The sequence below is a fragment of the Apteryx rowi genome, unplaced genomic scaffold, assembly GCF_003343035.1.
Source record: "Apteryx rowi isolate R43461 unplaced genomic scaffold, aptRow1 scaffold_491, whole genome shotgun sequence".
Lineage (NCBI taxonomy): Eukaryota > Metazoa > Chordata > Aves > Apterygiformes > Apterygidae > Apteryx > Apteryx rowi.
Window position 1 is genome coordinate 87,811 of NW_020450751.1, and position 15,303 is coordinate 103,113.

The 15,303-nt window shown below is 40.3% G+C and overlaps 1 protein-coding gene across 2 annotated transcripts in view; it reads left to right on the forward strand.

Annotated features, from left to right (window-relative positions):
* The window catches only part of ELOVL6 (ELOVL fatty acid elongase 6), a 78,145-nt gene extending 63,870 nt beyond the window's left edge, over positions 1-14,275 (forward strand). For both annotated transcript variants that reach the window (XM_026079049.1, XM_026079050.1), the window contains exons 3-4: positions 7,597-7,748; positions 11,618-14,275. In XM_026079049.1, coding sequence (XP_025934834.1) covers positions 7,597-7,748; positions 11,618-12,042 — 577 coding nt within the window. In that variant the 3' untranslated portion in view covers positions 12,043-14,275. The remainder of the gene's footprint in view (positions 1-7,596; positions 7,749-11,617) is intronic.
* Positions 14,276-15,303: the final 1,028 nt, after the last annotated feature.

Here is a 15,303-nt window from a genome sequence, read left to right on the forward strand (position 1 = left end):
TGAGATCAAACCAAGATTCATTAATTCCATAGAGGTCACTGAACAACAGCTAAATGGTATCTTTCAGTCATTGCCTATGTTTCATTTGCACTTAGTGATCAAGTAGCTAAGGTTTCTCATGGTAGAGCATGTTTAACTCTCATTATACTGTAAAAATACCATGTTTTTGCAATCACAGATAAGCCTAAATTGACCTTATAGTTCCTACACCTGTTTAAATACCCCCCCCCCAAATTAATGGAATTACACTTGAATAAAATCAAGGTAAACTAAGACAGGACTCACATTTGAGATAACATTTGGTTAGTCCAACAGCCTTCTAATAACACTATGTATCAAAATTGTCCCAGGATTAATTATTTCCTCTTCTCATTTGGAGGATTTATTCCATCTGGAAAATCCAGCATATACTTTATATTGCACCATCACATATTGCACACTGACCAGCAAAATTAATAATGCTTCTACCTTCCCTCTGCAAAGCTGGCTAGATGTAGATGAATGTGCATATCATTGGGGGGGAGGGAGGGAGAGTAAGCTGCGATTCATTCAAAACAAGAAGGAACAGCTGTAAGGAAATCTAGCCAGGCAACAAGCAAAAGTATCCCGTGTGCTATATATTGTGGCAAGGTATTTGCAAATTCTGGTTAGTTTTGCTGTCCCTTTGCTATGGTCATGTGCACATCCATTGTGGAGAACAGGGGCCCGCAGGACGCACCTTAGTTGTGTGGGAAGCAGTGTAAACATGTGCCAAAGTACCCATAAGTTTATGGGCAGTCAGTTAGAAAATAAATTCCTCACTCGCCCTTTGCTTCCATATGTTGGGAGGTTCATATTTCCTGGCATACCTCGCAGTCCCCTCCCTGCCATGGAATGAATGTTGGTTTTCGCTATATAGACTCTCGAAACGTTAAATATTGTCAGGCTTTTAATTCTTCCCCAGTCTTAGAACAATCTGGTATGTCTACCCRCAGAAGGTTTTTAAAGCAATACATTTTAACTACGTGCCCAGTAACCAGTAAAAATCAATAGACTGTTGATCCGTAATTCTAGTCAACACAATCCAGGCTGGAGTATCTTTTTTCTTCGTTATACACCACCCAGAAAACCACTTTAACCTGGACATCCCCTTTTTCTTGGCTCATTTTTATAAACACATTATCCTCACTATAGCCATATCTTGGGGGAACTGGAAGAAAGGCAGTTAATAAAATTAGATATTTTTTATACAATTGAGGGCAGATCCTATAAACCTCTTGATTTAACTACTAAGATTGCGTTTGAAGGTATTTGCTTTTTGACACAACAATTAACAATTTCTCAGAATACTCTGCTCCTGCAGGAATTGAAGCCACTGCAAAATGTAAGCACAATTTTTAGGTTGGGAGCAGGCAAACAGTTCTTTAAAATACTCTTTTTTCCTACTGATTTGATAGCATAATCACTACAGGAATAGCAAAGGAATGAACAAATTGTGATCAAAGTGGCTATTCGCCTGTCTACATGGATAATATGCTCCCTTTTATAATACTGTACTTACAACTGTAGGCACACTTTATGGTCACCATGTATATGCATGTTCACAAAACTGCTGCCCCGTTTGTTAGGAACTATCCTAGTGTATTCCCCCCCTGGAAAAGAGCCATTTCTCAGCATTAGTCTGCTGCTTTATCTGAAGTCACCTAGGTAAAAATAATTGCATGGCAAGTTGGGAGAAAGCTCTCCTGATGGTTTGCAAGACAAGTGGCCCCTTCAACGTTTGCATCCTCAGGAGGGGCCTCTGCGTTTCTGAGTCAGCCAAAACTACTGTTCTTTCCAACTTGGCCAAAGCAGGTTTTTGTGGGGGAGATATAGAAATCTCCCGCGAACAGTTTAATTTCAGGCAACATAATCCATCAGTTTCTTCAGAAAGTTGTCATCCTGTCCTATCGCTACTGTGTCATCTGTCTGGTACCTATCACTGATCCCCGGGTGCTCTGGGACCACGTTTCATGGGACTACAGAAGGGAAGAATGATCTGAAAGAAGTTTGCGCTTACCAGTTGGAAAAGAAAAGCTCTATAAGTACTCTCAAAGAACTATTAAAAAAAAAATCTACTCATGATGTTGCGAGATTGTTTTTTTACAAACCTTTTTTTAGGAACTAATAACACAGACAACAAGCAAACAAAGCTGTAAGATGTGAGGCAAGTAGTTCCTTTACATGGAAATGATGCACCCACCTTGGCACATAGCGCTTGTAATGTCCTGATCCTCCGAGTTTCTTTACTAGTTCAGATTCAGGAGCAGTTCCCAATTGGGGAGTTAAGAGCTATCTAACAAAGGTAGCTTGAGCTGCATTTCTTTTCTAGAAACTTAGTTCAGAGAGTTGTTTTCTTACAGATGCTTTCTCTGCAYGTTTTTTCCAGTGTCTGTTCATGTTTTATGTGTTTTTGGTTGCTCAGCTAAGCCCAGAAATGTTCTATTGTCTCTTTACAGTAACTGATTTCTTGAAGCATGTTTTCAAAGCATCATGCCATGCTGACCCGTCGGACTGAGAGGTATTAGTGTAGCAAGTGTTCATGTTCCACATCACTAGCGCTGCAACTTGTTGCTCTTTCATAAGGACTGCAGGTTTTAAATCAGCAGGGCACAGAAAGGCCATTTTATTTTGTTAAGAAACAAGCTCTTTAGCAGCAGAAAGGAAACTTGATATGACCGATGAATTGAATGGACCTTAAAGGTGAATGAAATTTGATTTATCACAAAAGAAGGTTTAAAAAGTTCCACATCCTTTAGCTGCTGACCTTTAAACATTTCTTTCTAATTCAGAAAGCTTTCTCTGTAAATATTTTGTGTGCTAAAAAGAAAAAATACCTGCCTGCCTTTTTCTCTTAATTATGATATAGCAAAGAAGGCTGCAGGCTGAAGTGTGTAACTCTGCGAGTAAGCTGATCTCAGTGGGGAATGTTTACTCTCCCGCGACTGGAGTTTGTTCGATTCAGGTTTCACGGGGACGGCACGCTCTCCACTGCCTCTGTGAGCGCAGCAGGCTCGCACTGACTCACCTGCTGAGGCTCCTTTGAATCGCTACATAAGCAGGCTGAGGCAGAATTAAAATTTCTTAATTCTTCCAGCCAGGCCCTCTGGGCTTAGAGCTGGAACTGGACACCTTGGGAGCACCACAACTAGGTGCTTAATGGGCTCGGTGCTTTACTTGCCCCAACACACCTATGAATACGGGGTAGTCTGACACCTCAGAGACTGGTCAAACCAGCTGAGCTCCTGTGTTTGGTGCCAGTGTTAAATAACCTGTGCCTTTGAGTAACGCAGGCTCTGCCTGAAATCCTTGTATTTCCCTACATTCACACGGCATAGCGTGGTCTCGCTGTCTGTGGGCTCCTTGCTGCTCTCTGGTGGTGTCATGTATGCACAGTTGACAGCGCATGATGGGATGCTTTAAAAATTAAAGATATCCCACTACTAACTTGTAACCTGTAGCTAACATTTTTTATTTACCTCATTTGCTTTCAGAACTGTAYTAGTTTCCATTTGATGCCACCTTTACCTAGTTCTGCAGATACAAAGACAGTTTGTTTGGTCAGTTTAATTAGTTGTGCTTTTTTAAAAAAAGACAAACAAACACAAACCAGAGCAAAGAATTCCTGCTGTGTGATTATCACAGTGCTAAAAATTTTGAGGAAATGTTGCTATAGTCTGTGCTGGAATGGGTCCAGCAGTATGTGCTGAAAAATGGGGCTGGGGAGAGTTCTAGATATAAAAGCAGAATATTAAAATGTGTAAGAAATATTCCGAGTAGAATATTATAGAACTCAATAATGTCATTGCTGTGAGGTAAATGTGAGCCTGCTTTTCTTTTCTTGCTTTTTTATAATGTGGAAGTCTCATTCTCTGCTCAGTTCTGCAGTGTCGATCCTGGCTTGGGATGTCCAGAGGTGTCAGTACCATGTGCAGCGATGTATCTGCCTAGGCAACAGCCCTAGCAGAAACAGGCACTACCCTTCTCACTGTCAGTAGGAGCTGAGTCTGTACCATGTTGGTTAGGTTGGAACCAAAGTCTTGAACTACTTGCTTTCCTTTCAGGCTTTCCACAAACAAGGGCTGCACTTCCTTCTGCTAGGTAGCATGGAGGAAACTTTTAGTAGTAAACAGGATTCAGTTGCTAGTGCCTACCTCTGTCTTCCTCTGTAATATCAGTTGGCTCCCTGTGTCTCAGGTTCTCTTCTTCTAAACTGCTGTCCTTTCTAAAGTCTTATGCTCCTCATCCATAAATGTGATGTGTCTTGAGACCCTCATATGAAAATAAGCTTAGTATTAGTTTTATTTTACTCACTGATCCATTTTGATCATAATATAGGCACTAAAATAGCAATTGGACATTGGTTAGTCTACCAGAGAAGTCACTGCCTGAAGGGAAAAGAATGTAGGGCATTTTGAGTCTGAGTAGATGAGAAAGCGGCATTAGCCAGTGCAGTGTGTTTCTGATCAGTCTCTCTAGTTGCAAAAGGCTGTAATTGTACAGTAATTCACTGCTGCCTTACTGCTAAAATCCCTGTGGATGGTTCCCACTAGGCAGACTGCTTTGGTAAGCAGTTCATTTCACTACTTCACAATAGCTACAGCACAGAGCAGGGCGAGGACAAAATGAAGCAGAAGTGGTTTACTGAGCAAGCAAYGTCATCACTCTGCAGCACATCATGTCTTTGCAAGATATAAATTTGTKGGTTGAGCTTACCTTACAGAACGAATGAGATGAGTGGCGGAGGCACAAAAAGTGGGTCTGTCTTTCTGGGTCCAGAGCATATTTGCAGGCATGCATTAAATGTTTTTTTCCTCAGGTGGTGTGTGCTTATTGGCAAGATAGTATTTTGGCATGCAGCACATCTCATAAACAGCTATCTGTTCAAGGCATGTATTTAAATAATTGAATCAGTACTTTCCGGTTTGCCATCTTCTTTATTTCTTCTCTTGTGAATTATGCTAAAATGTGACTTTTTTTTTACTGATAAAAATTTCAGATTAGTCTGACTCACACCATGTAGAACAGTAGCCAGTCACTTCTTCTAGAATCACAGAACCAGAAGAAGCCACCATGCTACAAAATTACAAAATGCTAATATAAATAGAAAAGTGTGTGTGTGTGTGTGTGTGTGTACACTCCAGGGAGAGCTCTGCAGTAGCAGCAAAACAGAAAGACAGGAAGAATTACATCCTCATAATCTCGAGGAGAGCAAAGTGAAACTGTAATCCCCACAAGGCAAATACTCGTCAGCTCAGTTATCATTCCAGACCAAATCCATGGGTTGCCACACTGAATCACTTACAGCTAAGCCAATGTTCTGCCTGTTGCTTAAACCAGTGTTCTTCTCATCTGAGCTTGTGTCCATGGCACAGAATCCTCTTTGGCTTTAAAATTTTAATAATACATGATATTTTAAAAGAGCAATACGGTTTCTGTATGAGGAAAGGCATATTGCTGGCAGCTATTTGATTTCAGGATTTAAAATTTCTTCTTTTTCCTAGTTTAATGTCAGCACTGAGGTATTTGCTAATGGGAGAACTAGATTACTGACTGTGCATCATTAGATATTCTGCTTGATCTTCCTCCACCCAGTTTTGCCACCACCCAAAACACAAGAGCAAGAAGCAGCCTGCCCTGGCCAGGTTGAGGAGTTCAGTGCCTCGGGAAGTGATCAGATCACATCTCTGTCAGAGTCGCCTGTCGTCTTGGGAGTGAGAAATGCAGCTCCTGAGAACAGAGAGCATGTGTTAAATGCTAGAGAGAAGACACAGAGCAAATTGCACCTAGTTTCACAACACCTACTGCAGGCTTTGGCAGCCAGTCTGCCAATTTAAAAGGACCAGTCCCAGAAAGACATGAGAAAAACATGCYGAGAGAGCACTTCTGGGAGAGGAGAGCCCTACGTGGAAAAGATGCGCTGTAGGCTGTGCAGATGCTAAGAATACTGCAGTTTTTCTTTTGTTTGCAGGGATGGATGAATCCAAAATATATGTGAGAGACTGAAACTGCTGTCTTGCCTAAGTCTGCGAATATATGCATTGCTTTGGGCAGTGCTAATGGGAAACAGCCTCATCTAAACTCCTTAAATCCATAAACATCTACCACAGAATGACAATCTTTTTGGTTTGCACATAGCACATGAGGACTCATCTGGCAATAGAGCCCATGAGCAAATACCACGATACAAACAGCAGCTAATAATAGTAGATTCTTAGGAGACCTGAACAGTGCTCAGTGTTGCTGTATGAATTTCCTGATGGAATGATCAAACCTCATGCATCAAAATGTAACAGTGAAGGAGTCAAGAGTCAACATTTCTCCCCGTGTGTGACAAGGTTGTAGAGCCCCAAATGTGGCGCTCCTGGTGAAGCCCAAAGAACACCAGAGTTGCGTGGTACTCCACTCCGTTACAGAGCTGCCTCCAGTGGACAGGAGCAAGGAAAGTGCATTGCTCCTTAGCACCAGTCAGGTTTGATTGGGTATATCAGTGCTGCAGGTCTGGAAATCTAAAAACTTTATGCAAATAATGTAAAAACATTGATCAATGGTTTTGAAGCTCAGCAGGCTCACTTGAACCACCTAGTCTGACCAAGTGCCATAAGAACTGCCCTAGGCCTCAACTTTTGAGGCTGCCTTGATGATTTTAAAACACATTTTTTAAAAGATACAGGCTTAACAAGGCAAGGACAAGTTTAGAGAATCTACAGCTTTAGATGAACTATTCCTTATTTCATTTATCTTGCATAAATGGTAGCTTGCATTGTCCACATGTGTCTGCATACATCCATTTTAGGTGTCGTGGTTTGCTTGCTGCTATGAGATTCTTGTGAAAAACACCAAGACAGAGCAGGAAACAGAGGACCCATGAGTAGGACAGGAGCACAGAGCAGTTAGAGATAAGAACACCATTGCCTTCTATCTCACCTTGATGAGGTGAGGGTGAATCAGTGCTTATTACGACTGAACTCAGCCAGTCAGTTCCTCTGTTAGCAATGACTTGTTAAGAGATAAAACAAAGTCAGTGCATGCACCAAAACCACTGCCATCTGAAACTCCAGTCCTAAACCAAATTCCCCACCAAAGTCTGTGTGTCCTACCTGGGTTTCTCTCTGCTCAGAGCTCTTGTGGGCATTACAAGCACGGAGAGAGAAAAGGGAAAACTGAGGATCTCAGAAGAGGGAATTGGTCCTGATTATGCTGGTGACAACTCTTTATTAACTCAGTTCTTGTAATCTTCCAGCCATCAGCATCAAAACTCTGCAAGTTATTCTCAGCTGAAGTTGATATCCCCAACTGCTCCGGACAACTGAAGAATCATTCCTGTAGTAACGAAATAAAAAACACTGATGTTACTGTTCCAGACTTTCACCAGGGGATACTGCTGCAGTCCGATTTACAAATATGAATTCAGAATAACTTCCTAGAAACCAGTGGAGTTACTCCAGTTTTAAGGCTGGCTCAAACTGTTACTACTTCAGCACGTTTATGACTTTTTTGTCATAAAGATTTGAAACGATGACATGCAGATGTGACGTACCTACTGAACTTTCTTCATTTTCTCTTTGTATTTTAAAGTATATTCGGTGCTGTTCGAACTGGTGCTTATATGCTGTACATTTTGATGACCAAAGGCCTGAAGCAGTCAGTGTGTGACCAGAGTTTTTACAATGGACCTGTCAGCAAATTTTGGGCATATGCATTTGTGCTAAGCAAAGCACCTGAACTAGGTGAGTACCTTCTCTCCCTTTTCCTCAGTAGCATATTTAGAGCAGAAATGTTTGTGCGGGAAGCATAAGAAGGGTACCAGTGCTGCTGAAACCTGTTTTCAGTCTTAGAAAAACTAAGCAAATAAAACCAACCCCATATATTTTAGTCTGTGGAGATTAAGTCCAACTTGGCTGAAGTTAGAGCAATGAGCAGTTGAATAAGATCATTCCCAGCCCCTCTATTAATTTACTGTACTAGTGCAGTTTTAATTCAGGTGAGAAGAAGTTTAACCCAGTCCAGGAATAAACTGCAGTGATCATACACAGCAGAACAGTCAACAGGTAAGATAATCTGGTCTATACCCCCTTCCTTAGCTCCCTCATGCAGAGGAGAGGCATATACAGAAGAGGGACACAAGTCCCAGGGGGACATTAATCCAAAAGCTCTGAGGAACGGCACGGAGGTGAGCAGACCAGGATCTTCACTGTGCCACGGTGTCTCTGAGGTGAAGCTCACTGAAGTACAATGAAGAGACCATTCTCAAGATGCCATCAAGCTCAATGCTCTTTCTCCATTGCCTCTCTGCCAGTCGTCCTGAAAATAGCTAGGTCTTTGTCATTGTTTCTAAACTGCATCTTTAAAATCAATTTAACMGAGATAAAAGCCCCTCGACTGGCAGCGCTATTCATGCAGTGCAGTCTCAGATGTATTATGGCCACTGAATATACTCCAGGTTGCCCAGATAAAGTCTCCAAAGAGCGCCTCATTGAGACACACCTTCAAAGCTGAAATTACAGCTCAGCTTTCTGAGCTTTCTCTTAGCAGTACAGTATCTGTCAGCATACCTAGGAAGGTACTAGTTTCAGGTAACAAAACATGTAGGTCCAAGTCCTCAAATGTAAAGTTAGCTAAGCTGCAGTATATTTGAAGATCGGGGACCTCATCACAAAACTCTTAATTCATTTATATAGTCTACCTGTCAGCAACAGATTTTAGCTACATGTAACCACAAGTGGACATCAGCCGCTGATTCAAAATAGTGAGACATCATATAAGTGGCAAAAGGCTTTGCCATTCCTTCTCAGAGCTCCAGCTCTACTTGCTGTATTCATCTGTAAGTGGCCATGGGTTGAGGATATTTGGCATTCCCCATGGAACAAGGCCTGTGGGAAGAATGAAACCCAGGAAAAGCTAATAAGAAGGCTCCGTCAGGAAATAGTAATTTAATTTGTATTTTGAATTCCAGAGATTTTTTTCAATTCTGCAACAGTCTGCCAGGGATAGATATCCCTTTTATACCTAAGCCTGCCAGTCAAGCAAACTTCATGTGCTTTATTATTCTGTTTGTTAGCCCTCCTCTGTCAGTAGCAGGAGGTACGAGTGTAGCATTGCTGTTAGCTGGGGTCTCATGTTATACAAGTTCACRCTTTAGCTCTGTAGGTGCCGGGTTCAGGCCTAAGGGACCAGTCAACTTAATGGTCATGATGCTAACATGGAAAGAATATTACATCCCTTTTGCTTGCCGTAAAAATTTTGTGAGAAATATTGGTCCCACAACACAGGGTATGTTGGCATCCCCTTTAGCATTATCTAGGCCTGTCTGATCACTTCAGAAGCTGTCAGTGATTATAGACAAATATGAGTAGCATTATCTGCAGTCACTCATCCTGTGACAGATTGGATACAAAAGTGAAGGGCAGGATACAGCAGCTGTTTCAGCAAGAAGCTTGAAGTCAGATTCTGTCTCAGTTCTGAAGTATTTGTCCTTAAATATGTGTGTAGGCCTACAATTATGAACAGTAATGTGTTTCCTCCCTAAACATTGAAAGCTGTGGCTCTCTGCTTCCTCCAGATAAAAAACAATTTCCCATAATATCCCTAGTTTTTGCTATCTTGATTCCAGTTGATACAGATTTTTATAAACTCCTGTCTCTCCAGCAGCTTTTCCGTAAGGATATTTATGATATGCTTGCCAAGCCAATTTAATGACCAGCCTGCGTGTGTTGTCATCGCATGGCTTATTAGTGTAAGAAAGGATTGTTTTAATGGGAAGAAGGAGGCAGTGTTTGAGCAGTCCTTCAGCTTTCATTTCTGAAGATGCCCTTACTCAAACCACAGCGCTGAATTCACTGTGTGCAGGTATACTGCAAAAATAGGTTTTTTGCTTTCTGCAGAGCATTTGATTCAGCAAATTACAGGGTAGCAATTCATCAACATAAAAACTGCAAAGAAACGAACACCAGTTATCTTGCTGTGTCAGAATCCTTTGGTTTCCTGCAGCTTAAATTACTGCAAAACCACTGAAATTTAGTTTTGTTAAAACTGGAAAACATCAGCTAGAACTACAGGTCAACAATAAATTGATCATATGATTATTTATGAAAATGTGAGTCAACATCTTGCAGCTAACGAAGTAAACAGAAGCATTATGGCTTATTGCAGGCCTAGTGCATACAAAGCAGTTTTGGTTCCCCCCATCATTAATGTTCATGATCTGGATTTTCAGGGGTACATATATGTAGAAATAAGGCCCCAGATTCAAACCTTGGGGGTCTTTTTGGAATCACAGGGTCTATAACAGCAGAAAATAAGAAGCATACATATGTATGTATTATATCTAACTGAGATGCTCTATGCAATCATGAGAAGCAAAAGGGAGAAAAAGACAAGAAAGAGGAATAAAATTTACTTTTCTACTGTAGTAACATGAATTTGTAGAAAAGGATATGTAACATTTCAACATGAACCAAATTTGTTTCCAAAACATTTGTTGCTGGCAATTGCATATTTTTCAATAATATAGGTTGCATATGCAATAGCTTTTTGCATAGTAACTCAAAAGACTCTGTTATTTTGAATTAGGCTCAGAGCAGGTATGCATTTGATTTGAATCTGCCAGGCAAATTTGTTCATGCTCTCACTAACTCTTGTTCATTCCAGTATGAGTCAGCAAGCATTAATGAAAGTCTTACAAATCTATACACGTGCAGCATGTACACACTCTTCTGTTCAACAGCAGAAGAAATAAAAATGCTCAAGTTAGACACCCAAGTAAAAGGTAACAGCCATAATGATTAAGCATTTGAAATAATCTCAGCCTAGAGTTATATAACATTGCTTATTGGTTCTTGACTTTCTCGTTGCAGCAACAAAATGATACACTTTCCCACTGATAGCTATAACAAAAAGCTTTTTGATTCATTTGTTAGGTTGCATCTCTCCACTGGTATGGATTTGTACACTTTTTGGCTGAATTTTTAACCTAGGGGCCCAACATTTTACTTCAAGCATCTACCTCAAAGTTACTAAGGATCTATAACCTTCATTAGCCCTAAAAGAAAATTCTCATTTTCTAGAAGTCAAGTCATTTTTATCTGTAGTTCTAATGAGAATATTAGTTGCTACATTTAGTTATTCATTTTTGGAAATGCTGACTTAAATCTGGAAATCATAACTTAAGGGACACAGTGCTGCTTACTCTTTAGTTTTTCTGCTCTCTATTGAAATTGCATTTCTCTTCTAGTCATGATATATAATGGACAATCTCACAGTCAGGGATAATAAACATACACCCACCTGCCTCACTGCAGATTTTCACAGATTATGTTTATAATAAAGGGCTACCAATTAAACCTATGGCGTTTTCATACAGGGGCTATCCACACAGAAAATTGTGGATACCTCGTTTACCAATGATTGTATAGAGATTAAGGGCCAAGTTGGATTTCAGATCAGACAGGCTCTGAGTTCAAGAGCTGAGGTTGTTTTTCATGCTCCAAAATAGTGTATACTCCAATGACAGCAAAAGGAAGAAAGCATTGCAGAATTCAGTAATTATGGAATTGTTCAATATGTTTCTGATTTCCTCCCCTCCCTTTTTTTGTTACAGGAGATACAATATTCATTATTCTTAGGAAACAGAAGCTCATCTTCTTGCACTGGTACCATCACATTACTGTGTTGCTTTATTCTTGGTATTCTTACAAGGACATGGTGGCTGGTGGTGGCTGGTTTATGACCATGAACTATGGAGTACATGCTGTTATGTACTCTTACTATGCCTTGCGGGCCGCTGGCTTCAGAGTCTCACGCAAGTTTGCCATGTTCATCACCTTATCACAGATCACTCAGATGTTGATCGGTTGTGTAGTTAATTACCTGGTCTTCTCGTGGATGCAGCAGGGCCAGTGCCATTCCCATGTTCAGAACATCATCTGGTCCTCTCTCATGTACCTCAGCTACTTTGTGCTCTTCTGCCATTTTTTCTTTGAGGCCTATATTGGCAAAACCAGAAAAACAAGGAAGGCTGACTAGTGGTAGAAACGAGACAGAAGCCATAGCTCAGGGTCATCAAGAAAAACAATATTATAAGAAAAGAAAATGGCACAAGGAAACACATATATATGTATGGTGCAGCTAAAACTTGGCAGCTTAGGGAAAGTTAGCTTGGTTTAAGCCAGTAAGTTTATGATCCTATCATGGTGAGGACTCACTGAATCTACTCTGTCTCAAAGGACTGCTGATGAAAGACAACTTCCTTCTTCTACCTGTCTGCTCTAGAAAGGAAAGCAAAGCAAAGCAAAGAGAGAAAAAGAAAAAGAAAAAAAAGAAAAAGAAAAAAAGAAAAAAGAAGAGAGATAATGTTGTGGAAGAAAAGTATATTAAATAAGCATTGTGTTTCCCTGGGATGGAAGAGAGACTTTTATTTAAAAAAAAAATCATTTCTATATCCTTTCTAATAATTTTTCAGTGTTAAACTGGAACAAAACAAAGCAGAGAGGTGACAAAAAATTCTATCTATGATAACAGTAGGATTGCAAAATTAAAATCTTTTCCATAAAGGGTTGATACCTTTAGCCAAAATGAAAACAAAAAGGATGTCTTGAATGTCTGTATGGAAAGTGGTTGAACTCCATTGTGGTCATGAACAGAAATGCGAACAGATTGATTTCTCCACTATGTACTCTGCCAAGTGGGCAGATCTGGACTGCAGAATCACCTCTTTCAGAAGGCAGAAAGGAGCAGTACTTTTACAAGAGTTTAATGTGAAAAGATGCACTGTTGCAATACATATCTCAGAGAGTGCATTTTCCAAGTGCATTTTTCAGTTAAAGGCAAGGAATTTCTGCAGCAGGATAAGTCATAGAGGGTTAAATCAATCAATATTTGTTAAATTACCAGGGGCTAATAGCAGAGGAGTGTTCAGGAAGGAGAGGGAGAGAACTACCCTAACACGATTTTTAAAAATTATCTGTTAATCTCAAATTAACCTGCAGTGACACTGAATTAAACGGAGAAAATCAGAAGAAAACCTAGTTAGAGAGAAGAGAGTGATATATCTATCCACTGTTTTCAGAACAGAGCCCTGTGGTACAATACATATTTTATATTTTTGTGAACTTCAGGACAAAGGAATATCAGCATCGGTAGGAACCCGTGGCAGGACTGTGCGACATTGGTAACACTGTGCTTCTGCATTTGCCTTCTGGCAGTGCAAAGATGTTTAAAGTGCCCTCCTCTGGTCATGTACAAAACATACTTGGAATAGGTTTTTCTTGAGATTTGTATAGAAAATTAGTCTAAATGGAGTAATTTTGCTGCAACAGCTTAACTCTAATGTTCAGAGAGAAATATCCTTCATTAAATATATATACATATATCTCTGCAGAATCTATACTGTAACATCAGACTGACCACTTGAGAAGATGCTCTCTTCTCTCAAGTCAGCTACAGATATAAGGAGAAATCTATTTCACTCTGAACCTTAGAGAGTTAGTTGGTAACAGCCATATTCTTTCAAAGACAAGTAGACTGCATTATCTGTAATATTCCAGTCCTTACAAAGCCAAATAAAATGTGTAAAAGTTCCTAGTATTTCAAAGACGCAAGTATGTAAACTTGATGTTAAATGTGTTAATGTAGTATTCTAAATTGTATCAGTTAGATAGTTTAACTAAACAATTAGAAGAACTAGATCAACAAAATAGGGACTGCTGTTCTGCATAGAATATACACACCTATAACTACACCCATATACACATTATGTGAATTGTCAACAAGAAAAAAAAGCCCAGTGGCAGAGAATCACATTTCCTGGCTAATGCAAAAGATTGTCATTATCTATCTTGCTTTAATATGAGATTGTACAGTACAAAGGGTTTTTTTTTTTAATTATGATTTTTAGCTTTAATTGTGCTGTCATTCATGAAACAGAACTGCTTTAGTATCCTGTTAAGAGATGACAAGGGCTTTCGGTGTCTCATTATACACAAAAGAAAAACAAATAAAGTTACATTCCATATTATGTGAATGGTCTTACAACAAATCCAAAAGCCTTTGTAGGCTAAAATCATAATTATAACAAGCAGAAAATATGTTTACATTTGTGTTATTTAAGTTATTGATGTGCTGATGTTATTTTATGGTACACAACAAATAGCAAAATGTGATATTCAGTAACGAAGATATGCTATTCATTAATAGGACTACTGTATACTTGGGAATATTAGACAAAACCACCTAAATATGTAAACCATTTTGTTATACAGCTTGGTAGTAGATAATTATAATGCTCAATAAGCCTTTTTCCTCCTTCTTAATTTTGCCCTGGTTAAGAAGCAGACTAATGAAGAATGGAAAAGGCAAAATTAGAGTCAAGTACAATTACAATAGCAGCGTTGGTAGAAGCCCACCATCATGCCATTTAGACTCTCAGTCCTGTGTGTCTTAGATCTCTGAAATAAGCCAAAAGGGGTTGAAAGTGATCCACGTGTGGAGCTGAAGCTGGAGCCAAAATCTTGGACCCCGTGAAGTCAGTGGAGGACTTGCTGTGGTTTGAATAGAGCCAGTGTGTCCCAGCTCCTTCTGTCTGAATAGAAGGAACTGTATTATACATATGCGGTTAATCTGAAGCTTAAGGTTAATGACTTAAAAGCCCAGTAAACTTTACAAATAAGAAGCAAGACCACATTTAGGTAAAGACATGCAGCCTAAGTTTCCCATCAGCAGAAAATAGGGTGGGCCACTAACAGGTGTGCAAATCACTCACCATGCTTCATACACCATTTTGCTTAATTGACCAAGAGAAAAAAAATTGTGCATACTGGACGGAAATGCTGGCAATGCTGACACTGACTTCAGGGGAGCAAGAATTTCACATGCTTGTTCTTCTAAAGCCCTCGAAGGTGCATCTGTACTGTTTTCGGGAGGCAACTGGTCAGCCACCGCAACCACGGTGCACTCCCTGTTGCGCCCATCTCCTCTGCAAGCTGGGGCCATGCCGGTGGCATGTGCACCACCAGTGCGGACACCCTGTGCTGCACAGAGGAGGTGGCTGGGGCGCGCTGGRCGCCTCAGAGGACACATCTCCAGGGCCCTCCTTTACTGCCTGGGAAGTGGCTCCAGTGCTGAAAACAGCCTGAGTGACCTCCTCAAAATGCAGTACAGATGTACCCCGGTGGTCAAAAGGAACTCAGTCACTGACCTCAGTGGGAGTCCTGGAGGAGTGACTAGTCTTTGGTCAAGTATTCATGTAAGGAAGGGGCAGCAAGATCAGACACTTTCGGGATAATGGCA